Source organism: Alternaria ethzedia (assembly GCF_023757985.1).
Source record: "Alternaria ethzedia strain BMP 0044 chromosome Unknown scaffold_57, whole genome shotgun sequence".
In the NCBI taxonomy this organism is placed as follows: domain Eukaryota; kingdom Fungi; phylum Ascomycota; class Dothideomycetes; order Pleosporales; family Pleosporaceae; genus Alternaria; species Alternaria ethzedia.
In genome coordinates, this window is record NW_026056250.1 from 82404 (window position 1) to 105140 (window position 22737).

General features: G+C 54.6%; 8 protein-coding genes across 8 annotated transcripts; 3 read left to right on the top strand and 5 right to left on the bottom strand.

The window, feature by feature from the left end:
- Positions 1–171: 171 nt before the first annotated feature.
- J4E87_010832 (uncharacterized protein) lies at positions 172–1323 on the bottom strand (the record flags this gene model as incomplete). Its single annotated transcript, XM_049382402.1, has 3 exons — positions 172–749; positions 800–968; positions 1021–1323. 3 exons carry the CDS (start codon positions 1321–1323, stop codon positions 172–174), a joined length of 1050 nt encoding a protein of 349 aa, XP_049227881.1.
- A 441-nt stretch (positions 1324–1764) lies between these two features.
- J4E87_010833 (uncharacterized protein) lies at positions 1765–4188 on the top strand (the record flags this gene model as incomplete). Its single annotated transcript, XM_049382403.1, has 3 exons — positions 1765–1852; positions 2031–2575; positions 2629–4188. The coding sequence occupies 3 exons, from the start codon at positions 1765–1767 to the stop codon at positions 4186–4188; spliced, it is 2193 nt and encodes a 730-aa protein (XP_049227882.1).
- A 659-nt stretch (positions 4189–4847) lies between these two features.
- J4E87_010834 (uncharacterized protein) lies at positions 4848–6013 on the bottom strand (the record flags this gene model as incomplete). The annotated part of the gene is made up of 4 exons (XM_049382404.1): positions 4848–5301; positions 5378–5747; positions 5806–5976; positions 6007–6013. The coding sequence occupies 4 exons, from the start codon at positions 6011–6013 to the stop codon at positions 4848–4850; spliced, it is 1002 nt and encodes a 333-aa protein (XP_049227883.1).
- Positions 6014–6534: 521 nt separating this feature from the next.
- On the bottom strand, positions 6535–7285 carry J4E87_010835 (uncharacterized protein; the record flags this gene model as incomplete). Its single annotated transcript, XM_049382405.1, has 3 exons — positions 6535–6565; positions 6622–7037; positions 7235–7285. The coding sequence occupies 3 exons, from the start codon at positions 7283–7285 to the stop codon at positions 6535–6537; spliced, it is 498 nt and encodes a 165-aa protein (XP_049227884.1).
- Positions 7286–7869: 584 nt separating this feature from the next.
- On the bottom strand, positions 7870–11772 carry J4E87_010836 (uncharacterized protein; the record flags this gene model as incomplete). The annotated part of the gene is made up of 6 exons (XM_049382406.1): positions 7870–8016; positions 8069–8202; positions 8251–10914; positions 10975–11511; positions 11613–11643; positions 11698–11772. 6 exons carry the CDS (start codon positions 11770–11772, stop codon positions 7870–7872), a joined length of 3588 nt encoding a protein of 1195 aa, XP_049227885.1.
- A 3203-nt stretch (positions 11773–14975) lies between these two features.
- J4E87_010837 (uncharacterized protein) lies at positions 14976–16013 on the top strand (the record flags this gene model as incomplete). Its single annotated transcript, XM_049382407.1, has 2 exons — positions 14976–15612; positions 15664–16013. The coding sequence occupies 2 exons, from the start codon at positions 14976–14978 to the stop codon at positions 16011–16013; spliced, it is 987 nt and encodes a 328-aa protein (XP_049227886.1).
- A 550-nt stretch (positions 16014–16563) lies between these two features.
- STU1 (suppressor of tub2 mutation) lies at positions 16564–20353 on the top strand (the record flags this gene model as incomplete). The annotated part of the gene is made up of 4 exons (XM_049382408.1): positions 16564–17019; positions 17081–17199; positions 17253–18170; positions 18220–20353. The coding sequence occupies 4 exons, from the start codon at positions 16564–16566 to the stop codon at positions 20351–20353; spliced, it is 3627 nt and encodes a 1208-aa protein (XP_049227887.1).
- Positions 20354–21407: 1054 nt separating this feature from the next.
- On the bottom strand, positions 21408–22548 carry J4E87_010839 (uncharacterized protein; the record flags this gene model as incomplete). The annotated part of the gene is made up of 3 exons (XM_049382409.1): positions 21408–21561; positions 21609–22372; positions 22432–22548. 3 exons carry the CDS (start codon positions 22546–22548, stop codon positions 21408–21410), a joined length of 1035 nt encoding a protein of 344 aa, XP_049227888.1.
- Between the last annotated feature and the right edge of the window lie 189 nt (positions 22549–22737).

Sequence of the window (22737 nt, forward strand, 5' to 3'; positions counted from 1 at the left end):
GAGATTCTTTGGAAAGCATAGGATGTGCTTGCGTGTTTCATGCCGTGATTTGCGATGATTTTGAGAAAGCGCTGGGATATCTCCTGGTTGTCGGCTTGGTGGCAGTCATGTTCCTTGTTTGGTCGATATATTGTTCAAACTATATACAACAGGTATCAATGCGCTCAATGCTTATTGCGACTTGAGCTTCTCGGTCAGCTCTGGGACCTTTTCGAATAAATCTCCAACAAGACCAACATCCGCGACCTGGAAAATGGGTGCCTCGGCATCCTTGTTGATGGCTGCAATGACCTTGCTGTCCTTCATACCAGCCAGATGCTGAATAGCACCAGAGATACCAGCACACAGGTATAATTGTGGCGCAACGTTCTTTCCTGTCTGGCCCACTTGCAAGCTGTTGTCTGCAAAGCCACTGTCGACTGCTGCTCTTGATGCACCGATGGCGGCACCGAGCGCGTCTGCTAGCGGTGGCATGAGCTTGTCAAACTCCTCCTTTGATTTCAGACCACGGCCTCCGGAGACGACCTTCTCTGCAGAGCCGAGATCGGGACGGTCGGACTTTTGGAGGTCCTCGGATATCCACTCTGTTGAGCATTCGGCCTTGGGGTCGACGCCCTCCTCTACTGTCGCGTTTCCGCCTTCGGTTTCAGGCGCGGGGAACGCGGTGCCTCGGACGGTGATGACTTTGGTGCTGTCGGACGATTGGACGGTCATAATGGCGTTACCGGCGTAGATTGGGCGAACGAATGCTGTAGTCTGGTTAACAACCCTTCGCATATTTCAGACGGTGCCCACTCACTGTCCTCGCTCTCGATGCCGGTAATGTCTGATATTTGCTGTGTGTCCAGAAGTGCTGAGACACGCGGCATTATGTTCTTTCCAAACGCCGAGTGACCGGCAACGACATGTGTGTAACCACCCTTCTTGATGTTCTCGACCAGGAGTGGCGCATAGTTCTCAGGGAGACACTGTAAGATGTTGTTAGTCCCGTGTCATTCCATATCTCTTTAGACTACCAACCCTGTCGTATGCTCCATTCTCGACGTAGATGACCTTCTCTACACCTTTTGACTTGGCTGCCTCATCTGCGGCCGACTTGACCCCACTTCCAGCAATGAAGGCTGTTATTGAGCCTCCAAGCTTTGTCCCTGCTGTGATGGCGGCCAATGACTGTGACACGATCTTTCCTTCCTTCTGCTCGAGAATGGCAAACGTCGACGCTAACCGTGCGAAGGCGGAGTATTGGGGTACGACCGTGGGTTGCGACTGCCGAAGCCGTGTGCGAGCTGTGCGGAGGGCGGATTGACGAGCAGCGGAGAACATGGTGGGCGGGAACAGTGCGATGCCTCTAGGAAACACAGACACGCAAGATTCGAGAAGGTGGTGTAGAATGCCTCGTCCAGCAGTAGTGAAAGCAACCCAACGGCGCGGAGAACTATGACCTCGGTTTGGCCAGGTTAGTTATCCGGCACTAGCCTTGCATCTGCATCGGGGCTGCAGGCTGATCACGTGAGACTACTCCATGCTCCTTAGTGCTCTTTTTGCTTAGGCGTTCGAGAGCATCGCGAACTTCAGACGCGACTCCAACCCACCCATCGCAGCCCCCCATCCCCACCCTCATTCAACAACGACCACGCGGCAGCACGTTGAAAAAGACACGTTGCGATCGCGCAATCGCTCCGAGTACTCGCGCCCGCGACTTCCCCTTTGCATTGCCGCATAGCGCCTTCCAGCTCTGTCGCATCGCACAACACTCCCCGAGCCATGGCCGACGACGCGACAGCAAGCGCAACTGCGCAGGACCCAAGTCTCACTGGTGAAGGTGCCACAGACACCAATGCGCTCGATCAAGGTAGGTCGCATCCTGATTCCAATCATCACCATACCCACCGCCCGTCGCGTCAACACCATGGACGACCTATTCCATGACGACGAGCTCCTAGGTGCACTGGATCTTGCCGACTTGGATCGCATGTTCCAATCACCGACCTTGAAAAACCTCCAAGTCGACAGTCCGCTAAGTTCCGTAGATACCAGCATGCTCGAAGACGCACCCGGCAAGGAGTCTTCCAACGATCCCGCGACTGCCACGCCCACAGCCGCATCAGATAACCCCCTAGACGCACCCGATGGCCCAAGACCGGAGGCGGAAGACGCTGATGGCCAAGATGACGAAGAGATGGGCGGTGTCGACGATGCGAAAAAGGAGAACGGCGAGGGCGCTGAAGCTGCTGACCCAGAGGCGCAAGCAAAAGCCGACTTGCAGTCAGCGGCGCGTTCACACTTTGTGACCCAGACATATGCGACCATCATCCCGAGCTACGCAACCTGGTTCGACATGCGCTACATCGACTACCGCGAGCGCAAAGCCCTACCCGAGTTCTTCAACGGTCGCAACCGCAGCAAGACACCCGCCGTCTACCGCGATTACCGCGATTTCATGATCAACACATACCGCCTGAACCCATCCGAGTACCTCACAGTTACCGCATGCCGAAGGAATCTTGCAGGAGACGTCTGTGCTATCATGCGCGTACACGCTTTCCTCGAGCAGTGGGGATTGATCAACTACCAAGTAAATCTTGCCGCTACATGATTACATTGAGTCATGATTAACGTCTTAACTAGGTCGACCCTCAAGAACGCCCATCCAACATTGGTCCTCCATTCACCGGCCATTTCCGTGTTACCGTCGATACGCCTCGCGGACTGCAACCGTTCCAGCCAGGACCAGGCTCAAAAGTCACAGACGGAAAGCAGCTCACAGCCACCGATCGCGCTGCGAGCCAGCAACCGACTGCGAAGAGCGAGACCAAGTCTTTGGCTGGACGAAACATCTACGAGGCCAATGGCAAAGAAGCATCCGTGGAGCCAAAAGCTGCTAATGGCGAAGGTGCCGCCAACGGCTCGGTAGACGTCAAGGATCTCGAAGCCGCTGCAAAGGAGCCAACCAAGGTCATCAACTGCTTCAGTTGCGGCGTCGAATGTACCCGTGTACATTTCCATGAAACGAAACCTTCCGAGCAGACTGGCCAGATCAAGGCTGCTGGTGGCTTGAAGCGCGACCTTTGCCCCAGGTGTTTTGTAGAGGGCAACTTCCCGCAAGGCACATCCTCAGCCGACTTCACAAAGATCTCCAACCCGGAGAACTCAGCAGCGGCCGAGACGGAAGAGAAGTGGACGGAAGAGGAGACTCTTTTGCTACTCGAGGGCTTGGAGGAGTTTGACGATGACTGGAACCGTGTTGCCGACCACGTCCAGACGAAGACACGCGAGCAGTGCGTGATGAAGTTCCTGCAGCTCGAGATTGAGGACAAGTACATCGAGGCGGATCTACCAGAGTCACAATCGGCAGCTCCTTCAACCAAATTCTTGCGCGATCTGGAATACCTCAGCGAGGGCCGTGTACCCATCCACCACGCCGACAACCCGATTCTCAGCGTCGTCAGCTTCCTAGCGGGTCTTGCTCCCGCAAACGTCACAGAGGCAGCGGTAGCGTCGGGGCGCAGTGTCGGCGAGATGAAGCGCATCCTTCAAGAGAAGATCAACAAAGCCCCAACCGCACCATCAGAGAAGGGCAAAGAGAAGGAAGGCGAGCAGTCTACACCCGCAGCGACCGCCTCAGACATGAAGCCAGAAGGCGGCGACGCTATGGACGTCGACCCCTCTGCCGAGTCCACTGCCGTAGCCACACGGGAATCCGACTCGTCCTCCAACCCCAACCCTCTAGCCACCCTCCCCTTCGCCCTCTCCGCAGCCCGTTCCTCAGCACTAGCCTCGCACGAAGAACGCCACATCACCCGTCTCGTCTCCGGTGCCGTAAACCTCCAACTCCAAAAGCTACAGCTCAAGCTCGCTCACTTCAACGACTTCGAGAAGCTCCTCTCCGCCGAACGTCGCGATCTGCAACGCCGCCGCCAGCAGCTTTTCATGGACCGCCTCAACTTCCAGAGGAGAGTCCGCGCTCTGGAAGACGCTACCAAGCGCATCAGCAGCTCCATGGGCGGCCAGGGTCTGCCCGGCAGCATGAGCAACGAAGACGCTGTTCAGGCGCTAACGGAAGCCATGCGCATGTTCGGCGTAGGCAAAGGCGAGGACAGCATGGGCGTCAAGCGCGACAGCGTCGACGCTGGTGTTGCTCAGCCCCTTGCCGAAGGCGCAGAGGGCTACAGCAAAGTAGAGATTTAGAGACATCTTAACGCGCGCGACGTGTTCAAGATGTGGTCCTCTGAGTCAAGGCTGGGGTGTGCGTATGAGACGCTTCCTTACTATCGCACGGAAACAAAGGCAGAACAGACAAGTGCTATTGGTAGTGAGGATATAGGACAGTGTAACTCACGTGTCGATCGTAAGCCTCACAACGGACACGGTGAAGACCACAAACGTCAGGATAGCATGATGCGCTGAATTGGATTGGGGGTATGTGGTTGTTGGTCTGAAATGGGTGTTTTCTGGCGTACAATGAGTTGGTACCTACGCTATTCGGAACTAAGATTATGCTACAAATGGTCCGATGTGTTCAAGTCTTTTCTTTTCTAGCTGGCGGGAGTGCCTGCTGTACAAGTAGTTTCTGTTATCGAGATCGATTGCAATTCCTTTTCTCAGCACATTCAAGAGTTTTTGATGTGAATGTTGCAAGAATGTCTTGTTGAAACTATATACTGTACATGATTTTCGTCAGTAGCAGAGAAGCGTTGAACACCGCTGTCTAAATGCCCCCCTTGGTTCTTCAAACATGCTGTACACGTAACTATATAATACAATGCCATCATCTCTTTATGCATGCCACCTTCATCACACATGCCTCACAACCCCTCTACTTCCTCTCCAGCCTCCCTGTACTCCTATCACTTCGCATCATGACTAGCCTTTGGCACCATAGTTTCGCTCTCACTAACAGGCTCCTGGCTCTTAACCTGCGCCCTCGCCTTATTCGCCCTCTCGGTATCGCTCTCGCCCTTTGGCTTCTGCTTGCTCTTCTCCTTCTCCTTCTCGCTATCCAGGCTGCTCATGTCGCCCCTTGCGTCGTTTACGGGGTTGTGTTTGGCGTTTGGCTTGTACTCTTCGGGGACAAGGCTGTTTTCTGGTGTGTGGGGTTTCGAGTTGCGTTCACCGGAGAATTTTCCCTTCGCTGATGCGGCGTGGTCGTTGGTGGAGGGTTGTAATGAGGAGTCTTGTTGCGCGTTGGAGGGGTTGGATGGGGTTTCGGCGGAGGCGGTCATGTCGTCTTCGTCGTCGGCGTCAGCGTCTAGCTCTGAGCCGTAGACTTCGGGGTATTCGCGGAAACAGTTTTGCATGTCCCTGAGTTTTGTCAGCTACTTGTTCAAACGTAAACTGCGCAGGCCTGTTACGACTCTACGGTCTAGTGTGGACGTACTTGAACTTATCGATGCAGTCCATGCCCTTGGGCTCCTCGGTGGAGTACACGAAGCAGCTGAACGCCGCCTTGAACTGCTCACCACAAGGGCCATGAGCCATGCCGCCCAGACATGGGCAATCCCAATTGATCTCGCCTGTCTCCGGGTTGAATGCGCCCTGTTGATCTGCCTCTTCCTCGAGTCCTTCTATGCCACCCTGACCATCTTCTGAAGGCTTAGCATTCTGTTGTGCGCGCTCAGCCTCTTTTTGCTTCTGGGCCTCGAGTTGTGCCTGTACAGCTTGTCGTCGCTTGCGCTCTTCGGAGATGGATTCGATGGTAGGGAGGTGCTCGGATTCAACTTCGGTTTCTGGGAGGGGTTGGACAAGTTCTGAGGCAGGATCAGCTACTCTGGTTCAATTCGTCCGTCCATTGGCGTCTGAACATACGTCTTGGCTCCTCTGCGAAAACATCCGTGGTGTTGTAATAGTATATTATTGCTCCGGCAACACCCAGCCTAGCAACCAAGCTCTTGAAACTTCTCGACTTTTGTGATGGTGGTGCGGTGCTCAAGTACCGCCTGGCCGGCGCGACAGACCGTAGTGGCGCGGCTCGCAGCGCTGGACGCGCAATTAACCGTGGGGCTGCACGAAACATGATGCTAAAAGATGTGAAACGGGAAAGAGATGCAAAGAGAGAGACGTGGCGGATGTCAACGGTACACGGAAGTGTCGTCACTACGTAAAAGTTATGGGACCTGCATTTCTAAGCGGAAGGAGCAGGGATCTGCGTGGCTGGAGATCTCGGATCACGTGGTGGAACTTCCGAGAATTCTGGGCATCGTCTCAAGTGTATCCGATATGGTAATGAGAACGCAGTCGCAAATCCCTCAAAAGTTCATGCGTAATCTGAATCAATTTTGTGTGGTCAAGATGGTGTTTGAACGGGTATATTGAACGTTGACCTCATATATACAGAAGTGGACTCATGAAGGCATCTCGCCTCAAGACCGAAACCGAGTAGAGAACCCCTTGCTTGCTGTATGGTACCGCGGAAAAGATGAAGACAACATAGCCAAATCAGTACAGTCCAGATGATCAAGATTTCAGCATGATTCCGTCGTACGAGGTGCTATTGAAGTGGAGTGCAAATTTGAACAAAGCGATCAGGCAGCACGTCTATTTCGGTGGGTTGCGCTTGAAGAAGTATCTGTTGCGAATGTTAGCACATATGCCACCAGAGTAGTTCCTGCTGTGACAACATACTGGCTGACGTAGTAGTCGCCAACGCCGAACAATCCAATGACAGCAGCCCAGGCCGCGACGACCTTGCCGGTCAGCTCGCCGCGGGCATACTGCCTGTATGCGCCAAATCCAACGATGCCACCAACAACGGCAAGACCAACTGCGTTGCTCAGCACGACCGGGTTGTCGGCGTTCTTCTTCATCTTGTCCTTGGCTGCCTCCTTCTTTGCTGCAGCGCGGTCCTTGATGTGCTTGGCTTCTTCCTTGATTTCCTCTTCACGCTCCATGCGCTCGGCTTGCGTGTCGGTCTTGACGGATTGCGACTCGTAGTCCGAGGGGACCGAGGAGATGTGCGGGCTGTCTACGTCGACAAGGGAGTGTACGCTGTCGTCGGAAGCGTGCTCGACCTCAGGTTGGGCGGGGGCGCGACTGCAATGCTACGTCAGAACAACTCTAGCAGCTTCATGCCTCAGAACACAGGTCTTGTATATTGACCAAGATGCAACACAGGGTGCCGTCATGCATCGTCAAAGCTGACGTTGGAGGGGTAAACTCCTTCCAAAAGAATGGGGTGACTTACGCCTGTCTTCAAGTTAGCATTGGCACACATTGCAAGCGCTCTTCAATAACTCACCTCCTCGGGGGTCTGCTTGGGGCCCTTGGCGGCCATCTCTGCGTAAGACATGATGTATGAGGGGTAGTGGTGTTTGGATAGAGAAGTGAAAAAAGTGCTGTCGCAAGGGTTGATGTGAGGTTTGCAGATCAGTCGATGGGTACCGGGAAGCTGCGAAGTCAATGGGCGATCGTGTGAGACCGGAAACAGGCTCCCTCACATGCCTGTTCGCTTAGTGGGCGGTGACCGACGTCATCCTGAGCGCGTTAGCGGCGACGTAGCGAAAGCGCCAAGCATAGGAACAGCACATCCATGTGGAGCATGTGAATGATCTGGACCGGATGAATACAAGAACAACAGTCTCAAGAATTCATTATATATCGCTGACTTCGCTTAGATGACCAAGCAAAAGGCCCCGAGGGTATAAACACAATCTCCATCGTAGCCATCGATACACGCCTCACGGACCTCGATACAGATAGGATCCAAAACTGTGTGCAGATTCGTATGATACACAGACAAGGACAAACAAGCTCTTGGAGATCGGGCCGGTAACGCCCGCTGTAGATACACATGTTGAAAAATGGAAACGATATAACAGAAGTTTTGGGCGCCTTCGATTGCCCTTGCGAGTTTTTGTGGGCGTTGTGCTCACTTTATTCATCACCGAAAACTGTTTTGTAGTTTTCCAGAAGCGCTTGCACGGCGACACGCTGCTGTTGCACGTCGGTGAGTTCGCGCTGGATGTCCATAGGCCGCATGATGGTTGGCGCAAAAACGACAGCGACATTGAGTGGTGTCATCTATTCACATGTTAGTCATGGTACACGTCAAACATCTATTGTGTGTACTTACCAAGTTGTCACTGGCGTGCTGTATGACCCGCGACAGATGGAACACGAGGAATTGCAAGGTATCACGATGAGCCTTGGGAATTTCGTTCACAGCGGCAGACAAAGCTCTTGACTGAGCAGTCGGCTCTTCAAGTTCTGTACAATCATTAGCACTTGATCTGTTGTCGGATAGTATGAACTTACGGCCAGCTTCAAGGAACTGATCATAGACATCGTATGTGATCAGCGGCACAGGGAGCCTGCGGAAGTAGTTCTTCAGCGCAGAAGTGACGGAGTGAATGTCGAGATCTGGGTCCGAGATGTCGTGCTCGGTATCCGTCTCGAAGCCACTGCGCACTTGGTTCACCTGGGAGGTACCGCCGCTTTTACGGTAGATACCTTCCACGTCCATGCCGCGAAGCTCGACCTCTTCGATACATCTGCTGACGATGCGTGGAATCATCTGCCGTTCAAACTCGCATCGTGCTGTCAGGTCAGACCCGAATAGCACGGTACTGGCGTCGGCGGCAGCCAGATTAGTGGTGCTGTTGTTGATGTTCTGCATGGGCCTAAAGCCTTGAGGCGGGCCGCCTGGTCTAACGTTGCCAGGCTTTCCACCGAACCAGCCTCGCGGGGTTCCTTGGTCCATGGTATCCCGGCTTTTGATGGAACTCGACATGGACATGGCCGCAATGTCGGGCCCAGAGTGCACAGAGCCGTAAGGAGTGCCAATGACCTTGACGTTGTAGTCCTCCTGCTTCTGCTCTGAACCGAAGGCTCCCTTGAAGCCCTTGGTGACGTTCTTTGTAATGGCTTGTCCGCCCTTCTTCCAGGTAGAGAATTTGGTGGGTTTTCCGGTCTTCCTAATGTTAACGACTTGCGGCTGCGCGACTGTCGCCTCGCCATCGTCGAGATTGGCATAGGAGTGATCATGCGGTATTACTGGTGCATCCACGGATACTTCTGATTTGCCACCCTTGTGCTGCGCGTTGTATATACCAAGGCCATTGGCAGCAACATCAAGGTTCTGTCCACTCTTCTTGTTGTTCTTAAGGTTGGTCTGGATGTTGTCTACCAGGTCCCTGTTCATGGCGGAAAGTCTAGTGTTAGCGGCCGTGAGCGATTCGTACTCTTGGAAACCCTTGTCTTTCATCTGAATGAGGTTCGAGATCTCCTCCGTCAACTCCGATCTCTTCGTGATCAGATCCTCTATTTGATTTCCCAGATTGTCTTTGAGCTTCTGCAACGAGTTTGCAAAGTCTTTGAGAATGTCTGACTTGAGCTGACCGATCTCAACGTTGCCCTGGCCGCTCTTAGCGTGCTTGAGGTGTTCAGTCATGATTTCAAGCTCGCGGATCACCATCTCACGTTGCGTATCCAAGACAGCCATGGTGTTTCGCTTCTCTCGCAGAACCGTGTTTGCCTGTCTGATGTCGGCGGCACTATGCATCGATTCTTGTAGGCCGTTCTTCTCGGCCTCCAGCTCAGCGATCCGCTGCTGGGCGCGGCGCAGCTCGTTGCGCAGGTTGACGCCTTCCTCTTTAGTGTCGGGCGAGGCAACTGTCGGGCTGCTAATGTCGATGGAGCCGTTCGTAGGCCATTTTTTGTGACCTCGTGATGTGACTGAACCACGATCACTGAAACTGCGCCCATGCTTGGACACAGCGTTCGAAACTCTCCTGAACACCCCGTTGTCTTTTTCATCTCTTCCATCCTGGCTTCCAAGCAAACGCGCGAAATCCTCATCCATGGAGAAATCGCCCTGAGCGCTGTATCGAGGAAGGCCACCAGCTCCATATGCATCTCGGGATGCTTCGCTTTGGGCGCTGCTAATGGAATCGCTCGTCTTGTGTTGCTGAATGGCAGGTGGTTGCGGGGGTGCGCGTGGAGATGTGAACGTGTCGGTCGAGGGCGGGGCTGGCCGTCCACCTGAACGTGCGGGGAGAACTGGAGGGTCCGATGGAGTCTTAGAGGCTAGCGAATCCGAAGGACTGAGTATGCCAAGTCCGGCGTTGAGGTTCGCGCTGGCTGTGTTGGTAGATGATGTTCGCTCTGGATGGCTTAGAGTCGGTGTGGTGGGTGATGGGGCCCTCTCGTTTCGTGAGATTGGGGCTGAAGGCTTGAGGGTCGAAGCCTTGAGCGAATCACCACGCGCAGGTCTTTCTAGCGGAAGATTGGAGCCGAACGACGATTCTGAGGTCTGCGGTGAATCTTGCGAGCCAAGTGGTGGTGAGCTAGTGAAGGTTGGCTCGATGAGGGGACGACTCAGCCGCGCAGACATGATGTCGTTCTTGGAAGAAGACGGCTGCTGCTGTTGCTGTTGCTGCGGTTGCGGTGATGGCGTCTCGTCGGAGTCCTTGCGTTTGGCCTCCGCCTTCTTGTTCTTGGGTACATCCTGTAGTTTGAAGGGTTCTGGCCCTGAAGGGGCGGGAGAAGCGTGCTGACTCCTTGACCGAGGCTCAGCGGCAGGAGATTCGTTGGACATGTCCTTCTTCTTCCTAAGTGTCTCGACCAGTGTATCCGAAGGCTGCCTTCCTTTCTCTTGGAAGGCAATGTGCGGGCTCTGTGTTTGCGTCTGGCGTCTCTCTTTGGAGGCTTCTCGAGAGCCATTCTCCTTCAGCTTCTCGCGATGGTCGCCAGTGGGTCTACTGAAGTAATCGCGCCCGCTCTTGCTGTCACCGCTTCCGGTCGGTTTGGCTCCCAGTGTTCGGTCATTGAATCTACTGATGGGTCGGCCGAGCGGGGATGGGCCGGGCGCAGGGTTGGGATCGAGAGCGAAGGGGAGGAGGATGCCGTCGTCGCCGTTGTCTACCAGCTCTGAACGCGCGCTGTCCTTGTTGTATGTTGTTGCTGGAAGTGTAGTATTGTCTGTGGTTGTGGCTAGGTTAGCGATGTGTGAGCATGATGTAGACCATGTGGAATTCATACCCCTTCGTGCAGCTTCTCCAATGGGTGAGGCATCGCGCCTGAAGTTCGAAGAAGAATCGCCCAGTCGCGGCTGAGGAGGTCTGGGGGATACGTCGGTCGTGGTGGGCTCCGAGAAGATGTCGGATGGTGTATCCAGGTCTGGGGTGAAGGTGGACTGCGACTGCTCGTGGGGAGGCAGAGCAGGCAGCGATTTGTCCACCTTGGGCGCCACTGAGGGCGGCTTTTTGGATTTCTTGCGCCGTCGAGCCATGAGCGACTCATGGCACGACATGCAGAAGATACCCTGCGAAGTGCGGGCATAGCGCAGGTTCTCGATCTTGCGCTTGCAATTCCTACACCGGAAGCAGTTGGCACAGAAGGCCTGGTCGCCAGTCAAGATGGCCAGATCCTCGATCTTGTTGCCGCAGTGGTTGCAGCTATATGTACAGTTGTTGCATATCAAAGAGCCGTCGCCGAGCAGCAGCAGGTTCGCGTCCGAGTCGAGGAGGGTGCCGCACGTGTTGCAGCGGAAGCAGTCGATGTGCCATCGGTTTCCGGCTAGGCAATGTTAGCATGTACATCCTCGGCAGGTGGTTGGCATGGGCGGTGGGAGGAAGGCGCGATGGTGGTGTTGGTGCTGGCTCAGCGGGGAAGCATACCGAGCTCGAAGGCCTTGCCTTCCTCGAGGATCTAGACTGGTATGAGCGATTGCAGAGGAGAAGTTGTGGTAGCAGCGGCTCATACCTCTCCACATCCCTTGCACGGATACACGACCTCGTCGTCGATCGGAGACTCTGGATAGCCGGTCGGGCTCTCCATGGCGGGCTAGAAATATGCGTGTCGGTGAAGGAGTAGGAGCAATGCTGGCGGGCAGCGCGAGGGCGGGCGTGCAGTCGGCGCCGGAGCCGTGTCGTGCTCGGAGGGACAATTGGCAGCTGGCAGGGCGTGGGCGTGTTCAGTGGTTCGTCGTCTGGGCGATCCCCAAAGTTGCTAGCACCAGACTACAGCGCAGACTACAGTGCAAGGCGAGAGGAGGGCGTGGGTGCCAACGGCGCAAAAGCAAAGGCGACGACCAGCAGCGGCGTCGGTGCACTGGCGAACGGCTTCTGTGCGCGACGAGGGCCCAGGGCAGTTAGGTTGGTCGACGAGACAGGCGCACCTCGCAGCGGCGTCGTGGTGGTGTGGAGGTGCAGAGCCAATGGGCGGGCTAGTGCCTGGTCAGGGTCTGGAAAGATACGCGGCAGACAAATCCATGCGGCGGCCACGACCAGGGGACCGCGGGCGATGTAAAGAGTGAAAGCCTAATCCAGCCTCTGCGCGTGTCCTCTGGCCGCCCCTAGCTGGACTTTTGATAGACTTCTGATAGACTTGCTAAGCGCCTCTACCACGGCTGCCAGCATGTGCCGCACATGGGAACACAACCGTGGAATTCCAAACACTCGCACGGCGCAGGCCCAAGGTGGTCAGCTTTCGAGACCGGGCTGCGACTCCAGCTCCACCGCGCTATTACGACGTCTGCAGAGGCCCTGCCAAGCACACGCCATCGCAGATCGTGCGCTCCAGGGCCCCTTCCTCTGACAACGGCCCGTTCTCTGCACAACTGACCACCCTAGGGCTATCATTTGTAAACGCCGGCACTCGTGAATCGCCTCTTGATTCAGGTAGTCTCTTTGTACCAATCCTCAGCCCAGCTCACACCGCGCGTGGCGTATGTAGCTCTGAACCTCCTGTCTTTCTGACCACCTCCAAGACGCCATGTGGTCATCACCCGCATCACGAGCTCAATTAATAATATCGCTTCTCCCGCACTAATTGGAACTCATCCCTCAATCCTCCCAATTCTCAAAATAGCTGACGCAATCTGAGCCCTTTCCCCTGAAGCGCCTCCATCAGCACATGCCCGTCATCTGCGCTGCACACATGTCTAGCATTAGATCATGCAGGAACGCGGCCGCTTTCTTGACCTACCAATACATTAACAATTCGCAGCCAGACAAATATTCGCACAGCTTACAATATCATCCGCTTGTTTCAGAGTCCAATGCCGGGTCAGCGCACCATCCTATCGGAAAGTGCGGTCGCCCTCGAGAGATTGAAGGACGCGTTCATTCCCCGCAAAACACCCGTGTCTCTATTTCGAACACGCTCGACGTCCAGACGCTAGTTAGGCCCTATCATACCGCCTGTGCTCACCAGAGCCAATGTTGTACAGGAACCACACCATCAACATCTCGTTCGTTGGACTCCTGAGCATTTCCACTCAGCCGATCCTCGCGTGCATCCATCGCCGAGGTACCCAACTACTTTGCATCATCCTATACACGTCGGAAAATACTTACCAATCGGCATTTGCTCCCCTCGGAATCCTTCTGCCACGATCCTGAAACAAACGGGAATAATGAGGCGCACACAGACACGTTTCATCGATCCGAACCACCCTGCTGATCTGCCGGCCTCGAGAGTCAGCGCCCAACCGCGATTCGCGCTCGACCATTAACAACGCCTCTTCTACCCGTACGAGGCATACTTCCAGACAACACCAGGTACCACGTATCACGCATCCGAAGACAGTTGCCGCACATCTGTCTCATCAACGCCTGTCGCAACACCAAGGCTGTTTGACATGTGTCGTCGTGCCACCTAAACAGCCTTACCTCGGATGCTTGTACCGTCCGCTGCGGTCCGCCACTACGTTTGATCACCACCTGAAAATTCAGGCAACCAGGCTCTGCCTGGCCTCTGTGTTGACTCGAGTTCGGCTGCCGCTGCCCGTCTCAACCTTATCTTCATCGCTGAGCGGGTCTCGATCAACCTTATTGAGTCAGTATTGCAGTACCTTGCCTTTGGTACACGATTAAGTTTACCAGCCCGTTCGGCAGCATGGGTTACCATATGACTGGTTCCAGAGAACTTATCGATTTGTTAACTTAGATATCGTGATATACTAAGGTTCGTCAAAAGTCCGAAGCAAGTCTGAGACTGAAATAGATATACTTCCAGATCCCCTGCAGTATCAACTCCTACTGCACGATCATCATACCTTTGCGTGTACGCTGCTGTATTGTCACATTATCAAAGAGTGCCACTAGGAACAGCTGTGAAAGTATCACGTTGTGGTGGCGCCTTCCAAACAGAACGTCGTAATGCCAAGCATCTCGTCTTGAGCAACACCAACGCTAACAGGCAAGAACGACAACCTTGGAAGTCTCGCAACATTAGCCGGTGCTTTCGTCGAATCACGCTCTCTCGCGGTGATATTTCAATTACACGAGCATGTGTGGTCCTCAATTTTCCCGTCTGGTGGGTCGGTCCTTCTTGCTAATGATGTATTACTGCGCAGAGCTGCATCCCAATTAGGCCTACTAATGCAGGACCCTGTCACCACATACCGTTCTCACGAATAAAATACTCCGCGGTGCTGAACACATGGGTCCGGACGCGGTACAATACAGTGGGTCCTTCTGTATTCGAGCACTTCATATGCAGACAGCAAGAGCTACCCCGCCCCAACGGATGACTGAGGATATTCGTGGACGAGGTGGCGGGGCACGTTGGAATATTTAAACCTCTCCTCTAACCTGCCCCTCCTCTTTTCTTTTCCCTACATCAGTCTAACTGTCTTTGCAAAGCTCAAGTTATTCAGTATCCGTACTCATCCACTGCTTCAAGGTACTCAAGAGCAATGGCTAACCCCCATGCAGATACTCTTCACGACCAAGTATGGCAGCCACGATGCAGAACATGTTCCGCACGTGGGCGTTGTCCTCAAGTCACATAGGTACTTTTACAGCTAAGTATACTGCATGAACCGGTGTTCGTTTCCAGCAGTGTCTGTCTCCCACACTGTCGTAGTTCTTCTACTCCAGTGTGGTAGTTGGGTCCTGCTGGATTCGTTCTGAGATTATACGGTTTCGAACTTGATCAGGATAATACCTGCGAAAAGGATCATGCTCTGCTCTGTCTCTCCCTGTGTGGAACAGACTTAACAATTCGCAGATTTTGACCCTTGAACCCCTTTCAACATGTCTCCCCCCGCTGCCATTTTCGAAATTCCCGTTGCTAGCAACGACATGGGCATCAAGAAGGATCTCGCTGTCAAGGCTGCCTTCAACGTCCAGGCCAAGACTGTCGCTGAGCTCGAGAACAAGTGGGAGAAGTTCACCTTCGCCCCTATCCGCGAGTCGCAGGTGTCTCGTGCTATGACCCGCCGCTACTTCAACGACCTTGACACCTACGCTGAGTCGGACATTGTCATCGTCGGTGCAGGCTCTTGCGGTCTGTCTGCCGCTTACACGCTCGCCACCAAGCGTCCTGACCTCAAGATTGCCATTGTCGAAGCTGGCGTTGCTCCCGGTGGTGGTGCCTGGCTCGGCGGCCAGCTCTTCAGCGCCATGGTTATGCGCAAGCCTGCGGAGCTCTTCTTGCACGAGATCGGCGTGCCCTACGAGGACGAAGGTGACTTTGTCGTCGTCAAGCATGCCGCGCTCTTCACATCCACCTTGCTGTCCAAGGTCCTGCAGTTCCCCAACGTCAAGCTGTTCAACGCCACGGCTGTCGAGGACCTCATCACCCGTCCGGCTCCTACCTCCAGCGACCCCAACGCCGTCCGCATCGCTGGTGTTGTCACCAACTGGACTCTCGTCTCCATGCATCACGATGGTACGCTGCAGTCTTGCTTTCTTTTTCTCGGCTCTTACTAATTGTTTACAGACCAGTCTTGCATGGACCCGAACACCATCAATGCACCTCTTGTCATCTCAACCACCGGCCACGACGGCCCATTCGGCGCTTTCTCCGTCAAGCGCCTCGTGTCTATGCAGCAGATTGAGAAGCTCGGTGGCATGCGCGGCCTCGACATGCGCACCGCCGAAGATGCCATTGTCAAGCGCACCCGCGAGGTTGTGCCTGGTCTGATCGTCGGCGGCATGGAACTCAGCGAGGTTGATGGCGCCAACCGCATGGGACCTACCTTTGGCGCTATGGCTCTCAGCGGTGTCAAGGCAGCTGAGGAGGCTGTCGGTGTCTGGGATGAAAGGAACGCCCAGAACAAGGACGCTTAGATGGCATGATCGGCTTCGTCGGACAAAGAGAAGGCTGTCATTACCTAAATCCGTAAAGATCATCTGTACAATGAAATAAATCGCTCGCTCATTATCTGTTGTTGTTTTGACTCGGCTCCTCTCAAAACGTTAATGCTCTTGTTCTAGTGCAGCCCGCGCATCCGGCGCAACGGCCTATCACTTTGTCATGGCTGGCCCCGCTTGAGTGATTTACGGTGGTGTTGTCGCGCTTTATGACGTGGCAAAGAAGGAAGTTTCGGGCAGGCCATCTGATGTACAATGTGACGTGAAGATCAAAGCAGCCTTGCAATTGGAATAAGCGACACGTCCTGACCAGCTGTTCGCATTCATCTGGAAGCTTCGAGGGTGGATCGCCGTGCGCCCCTGGGGTAGCGGCAGTGCGGCATGTAAAGCGCACGGTTGCTCGGACACTGGTCTAGCGTGAACGGGGATGGCTGCCCGCCGTAAACAACTCTCATAACATATACAAACCACCCCGCCTCTACCGCTGCCGGATTATTTTGCGACAAAGGGCCAATTTGCGCCCACGATGGAGAAAGAGACGTCGGACCTGCTCAAGGCACTCCAGAAGCCGTCGACCGATGTCCAGTCGCGCCTGGCCCTGTTCAGCACGCTCAAGTCGAGCATCAAGCACAACCGGGTCCCTGAAAGTTGTCAGGCTCCTATCTTCGAGTGCATCCGCATCGCCTGCACCGCCGCCACCTCGGCCGCGCTCGTGTCCACGGGCTTCTCGACGCTGAGCCACTTCATCAAGCGCCTGCAACTGCAGAAGGAGACGTCGATTCTTACGTCACAGTCGCCCATACTATGTTCCATCCTCGCCGACAAGTTGGGCGATGGGCGCGAAAGCCACCGCAGCGCCGCCTCGCAGATTCTGGCCGACCTGCACTACCTGTGCTCCATGGAAATTGACGCGCTGATACACGATGCCATCAAGAGCACAAACCCGCGCGCCAAAGAATCCGCCATGTTGTGGGTGGTCAAGGTTGGTCCCCCGTAGCGCATCGGGCAGGCGCGAAAATGTTCTAACGCTTGGGTGACGACAGATGAACAAGAGCGAAGGGCTCCCTTTCAAGAGCTACTCCAACCAGCTCGTGGCAAACTGCGAAGACGCGGATGCCGGCGTGCGCGACACGGCGAAGAAGGCGGTTGTGGAGCTTTTTGGGTACGTCCATTGGCGGATATGCTGCACCATGGTAGCAACTGACATCACGACAGACACGCTCCGGAACACGCCAAAGCCAACCTTAAGAAGCAGCTCGTGGCCCTGAATGTCCGGAAAGCCATTGCCACCTACATCACCTCCCACCTCGACGACGACGCCATGGCTAAGAGCGTGGATGTCGCGCCTGCCCAACCACCCGCCCCCGTCGCCCGACCCATCGTATCCAAACGCGCCCAGACGCTGCAACCCGACGTCGGCTTGGCAGAGAGCTTTGCGGATGAGCAGCCTCCCCCGGTCGAGGTTGTCGTCATGGACCCCATACACATCTACACACAGCGCGAGCTCGACGACGTGTTCCGCGACATGGCGCCCTGCTACGAAGGCAAGGAGAGCGAGGGCAATTGGCTGGCCAGAGATAAGAACTGCACAAAGTTGAGACGTATACTCAAGGGCAACGCGCCCCATGAGTTTCACGCCACTTTTATCGCCGGCATCAAATCGCTCCTAGACGGCATCCTCAAAGTCGCCAACTCGCTCCGAACAACCATGTCCACCAACGGCTGCCTGCTCGTTCAAGAGCTTGCAAAGACACTCGGCTCTGCGATCGACCCCTGGGTTGAGATTCTTCTGCAATCCTTCATCAAGATGTGTGGTGCTACGAAGAACATCGCAGCGCAGAACGGAGCCGTTACAGTAGACACCATTTTCCAGAGTGTGTCGTACAACAGTCGCGTATTGCAGCACGTAGCCATGGCCTCACAAGACAAGAACGTGCAACCCCGAACTCACTCCGCGACCTGGGCAAAGACCCTGATCAAGAGGCACACCTCGCACATCGAACACTCAGGAGGGCTGGAAACATTGGACACCTTGATCCGGAGAGGTGTCACGGACGCTAACCCCAAGGTGCGCGAGGCCTACCGAAGCGCCTACTGGACATACGCTTTGGTATGGCCTCAGAGGGCCGAGAAGTAAGTTTGACCATCTAGAAGCATAGTCAGTCACTAACACAGCATTCAGGATGTTCGATACGCTCGACAAGCGAGAAAAGACCGCACTCGAAAAGGACCCCAACAACCCGAACGGCTCAGCCCCCTCGTCCACGACAAGCGCAGCTTCGTTTTCGAAATCAATAGGCCCGGGTGCCTCGCGGAGTGCCCTGAAGGAGAAGATTGCTGAACAGAGGAGAGCAAAGCTAGCGGCCGCGAAAGGTGTCCCCGAACGCCCCAACTCTGCTGCTGCTAGTTATACACCAGTGCCAACATCGCAATCGGCCAAGTCTTTGGGCGCGAGAACAACGTCGAACCTCTCCACGGCTTCTTCGGGTCCGGCGCGACCACCCTCTGCCATGTCCGGAGAGTCAACTAAGTCAGCGCTGAAGAACTCGACAGGTACCGGCTCCTTGATGTCGGGCACAGTCCGTCGTCCGGTCCGCCGACCAGAGTTGAACCGACCAGCGACCGCGGATCCATATGCTGTCCGACGACCAGGGAAGAGCACGCCCAACATGACCCCAGAGAAGACACCTGCTCCAACGGCGACCAAGAAGCCTGCTGTACCGAAGAGCAGCTCAAGGCCGCGTGCGCAAACACAGAACAGCCCGCAAGTTAGTCCGGCGCGGCCCAAATCAAGAATTGGCCAACCCATTGCCCATGGCAAGTCTCCTAGTGCGAGCTCTCGTCGCGAGAGCCCGGCTGTGAGCCCAGCAAAAGAGGAGGACCTATCGATGGTGAAGCCTTGGGTTCGATCACAAAGCCAGCATGACGCAGGTACTATACCATTTCGACAAAGGAATGGTCTGGGTGGAAGTGTAGCTGGAGACGATGAGGCTGTGGATGTGGGAGATGAAGACAACTTTACCATGGTCATTCCTAACCTTGCGAAACCAACGACACAATCCACACATGACACGCCACCGAAGCCGAGAAAGTCCATCGGTCGACTGCCAATACCCAGCCCTCGTGCTGCAGCGCTAAGAAGTCCAAAGTCTATGGGGCACCTAGACAGCGCTAGCCTACGGTCTTCGACACGCAGCCCACGCCTGCGGTCACCAGATCGACCAAGCACTCGCGGTACCGACGCCGGAGATGAAGTGCAAGTGTTTGAGGATCCATTTGTTGGCGAGGAGCACACACGTGTCGAGAATGTATCAGAAAAGCCGGTCCTGGAGGAGCTTCCCATCAACGAGAAGAGCAACGAGCGCCGCCAAAGTACTGGAAGCATGACAAGCGATGTCATGATGGGCAACGATAACGAAGAGCGCCCTCGCGGCCACCACAAGACGAACAGCACAGGAAGTGTCCTGCACACGCAAAGCTACGAGACGAACGATGCTGAAGTGCTGAAGAACCGACAGCTACTCACAAGCGGCATCAAAAAGATCGAAGGACGCACAGTCGAAGCTCACATGTTCCGCCGCATGCAGGACATGGTCAAGTCGAACCAAGAAATCTGGGGGCCGAATGACGAGAACTTTGGCAGGCTATTACTGGCATGTCTGGATTTCCTTGAGGCACCCGTCCACGAGTTGAAGGCGCCTCAGATGAAAGCTGTCAATCTAAAAGTACAGGCTCTAGCAACAATTCGCGCGTTGCTATCACTCTACCGCAAGGAGACTTCGAAGTACTACTCCCGCGTCCTCCGCACTATCCTGCAAACGAAGGCACAGTACGAAAGCACATCTCACATCGCTATCGACCTCGAAGCGACCGCAGATGAGATTGTCAAGTATGGACAGACTCTGGATTGTCTCAACACCGTCCTTGCGATGATCGAGGACACACCCGCATCGACGCCAACATCCTCGCCAAACTCCAAGTCCTCAGTCTCTTCCCAACCGGTCCAAGCGTCGACCCGCTCCACAACCATGGCCTTGACCACACTCGCATCCCTCGTGCAGATGAGCGGCGCCAAGAACGTCACACTGTCCGCCGAACAGACTGCGCGTCTAGGCAGACTAGCCGTACGCTGCATGGACGACCAAGACGCCGACGTGCGCAAAGCAGACATCGAGTTCTGCATCGCCCTCCACGAACGCATCAACGGTTCCGACGGCGCAAAAGAAGATGGCGGCTTCTGGAAAGCTGTTGCCGGCGCGAGGGAACAGCACTTGAACCTCTTAACATACTACCTTGCCAAGAAGGCTAAGGCCTAGGTGGCTGTCCTTCCTTTGCGATTGAAGCGTTTGGCTTGATTGAGCCTGCACAGCTAGCTCTCTCTGTATTAGCACTTGGAATGTCTCGTTTGTTGGAACTGATTGGCGGCTAGGAACATTGGCATCTCCTATGTCACTTATTTGGTCTGGCGTTTGACCTTTTGTGGCTTTGTTTTCCTTGAAGGCGTTTTGAGAAAAGCGGGATCGCTCCGGTAGTCAGTCACTTTTCATCAACGTCTTGATTCGTTACTTTCTAGCCTTGTTCTTTGTGGGGCAGTAGGGTCTAGGGCTGGGAATTGGTAGTCGAGATATGTAATTCTATGCAACTTTTTTCTTCTTCCTGAATGTATGTTTTTGCTTGGTTGGGTGATGCTCAGTCGTGTTGATGTAACACGAACAGACGCCTTGTGCGAAGGTCGCAGCTGGTATCAGGCTGTGGACAATGGATATACGGGTGCGTAATATGCTGGAAAGTTGGGGGTTGAACAATAGTGCCACAACTACTGCGTCTACTCCAGCCCGTTTTGACCTCGTTACTTGAGTATGTAGGCTAGAACAATAGTGTGTAGCTTTGGCGTGCGGGCTTATGTCATGCGTGGGTGGCTTAACAGTAATTAATCCTCAGATTCTTTGCACTGCTCTTTAGTGGAACACGATGCAACATTCTAAAGCACAAGGCCTATTTTAGCCGTAGAAATATTCATCGGGCGCGAGCGCGATAGCCAAAATAAGCCGATAGCATCACTTAGGCAGCGCCTGCCACCCCGATTTCTGAGGCTAGCGCATGACGCGTACCTAGGTACCCACTTCGGACGCGTCGAGCTCACTTGGGCAGGGACGCGCCGTTTCCCTCATCACCAGCACCGCACAACCAGATTTCAGCCTTGACGAGCCGGGAGATACAGCATTCTTTACCGCGATGGCTTGCTACATCGGTGCCGCATCAAGGATGGCGACGCCTTGATAATGCCCGCAATTGAAACGCATCCAAGACACCAGCTCCAACGGAATTGATGTACGCTCAGACGCAGGGTTGACCCAAGTATATCAATTATCACGTCTTTACGGCATGATGGAGATGGCTCATCTTCGTGGTCTCGTGCTCGATGTAGGCGCCAGTAACGCTAACGTCATTCTCTGGACGGTACGTGCCTAGGCCCTCCAGCGGTGCGTACTTCTCGCACAAGTACAACATGTCGTTGTAAGCTCTGGGTTTCATCAGCTCGATTCTACACTCCTCCAGATGAATACTCACGTGGCTCTCGAAATACTACCTGGATGGCCTGCGGAATCGTTCAGATATATATGGATACTGTATAGTCGATTTCGATCGTCCCACTCATCTACAGGCTCGGACGGCTCGATATGGCGCTGATACAATCGCATGTATATCGGAGAATTGAAGTGACAGGCCCAAGACGCTCTCCAGGTGCCGAACTCCATCTCATTATGGGCATAAAAACACCCGGGGTCGAACAGGATCGTGTCGCCAGTTTCCATGTCGATGCCAACATTCTGTTCCCACAAATCACCGTGGATCAACACTGGCTCGATATTTCGACCATCCGACTGGAGAGCACCTAGGAGTCTTGGAATAACGACAGCGATTACCTGCTTGCAGGCAGCATCGAACTCTGGCCAATGACCGTTGGTCTCGTTGTCATATTTGATCACATCGTTGAGCAGATTGGTAAAACACGCCGTCCAGGTCTTCTCCCATTTTGTCGTCCGGACGAACTTGCCGCACACTGTTGGCACGTGGAATCCAAACATGCCAGTCGGAGATTTCCCTTCGGTGTGCATTTTGGCAACTCTCTCCACAAGGCTTGCCGGCTCTGGGGCTGGCACGAGGTCCATGTCGTGGTGGTCCCCAATGAAGAAATAGAACTGGGTGCTACCATCAAGATACTTTCCCCATCCTGTCGCTCGAGGAACCAGACCTGGGACTATCTTGTTGATAGCGCATGCAGATTCGTACTCGCCTTCGACAAGAGCCTTTGAGCCTTGGCCGGTGGCGCACTGTGTGTTGCAACGATATGTCAGCAAGTACAAACACCCTCTACTCTACCATGACATACTTTGAGGAAGTAGCTCTTTGAGCTTTGGTCCGGAAGTATCACTTCAATCTTTGCTGTCTTCGTCCAGGCAGAAACACCGCAAGGCTCTGCAGATACGATCCTGGTACCGACAGGCATAGCTAACCCGTAGTGCTTAGTGTACGAAATCTGACGTCGGGGTTGCAGGAATGCCTACCTCTGGTTATAGCCCGGTGAATGCGAAACGTCCCTCCTATTTCGGTTTCCCATTCTAATGGATTCATCATGGCGAATATGAAAGACTAGCACGCGACTACGCGTAGGGGACCCGCACTTATGATATGTCGG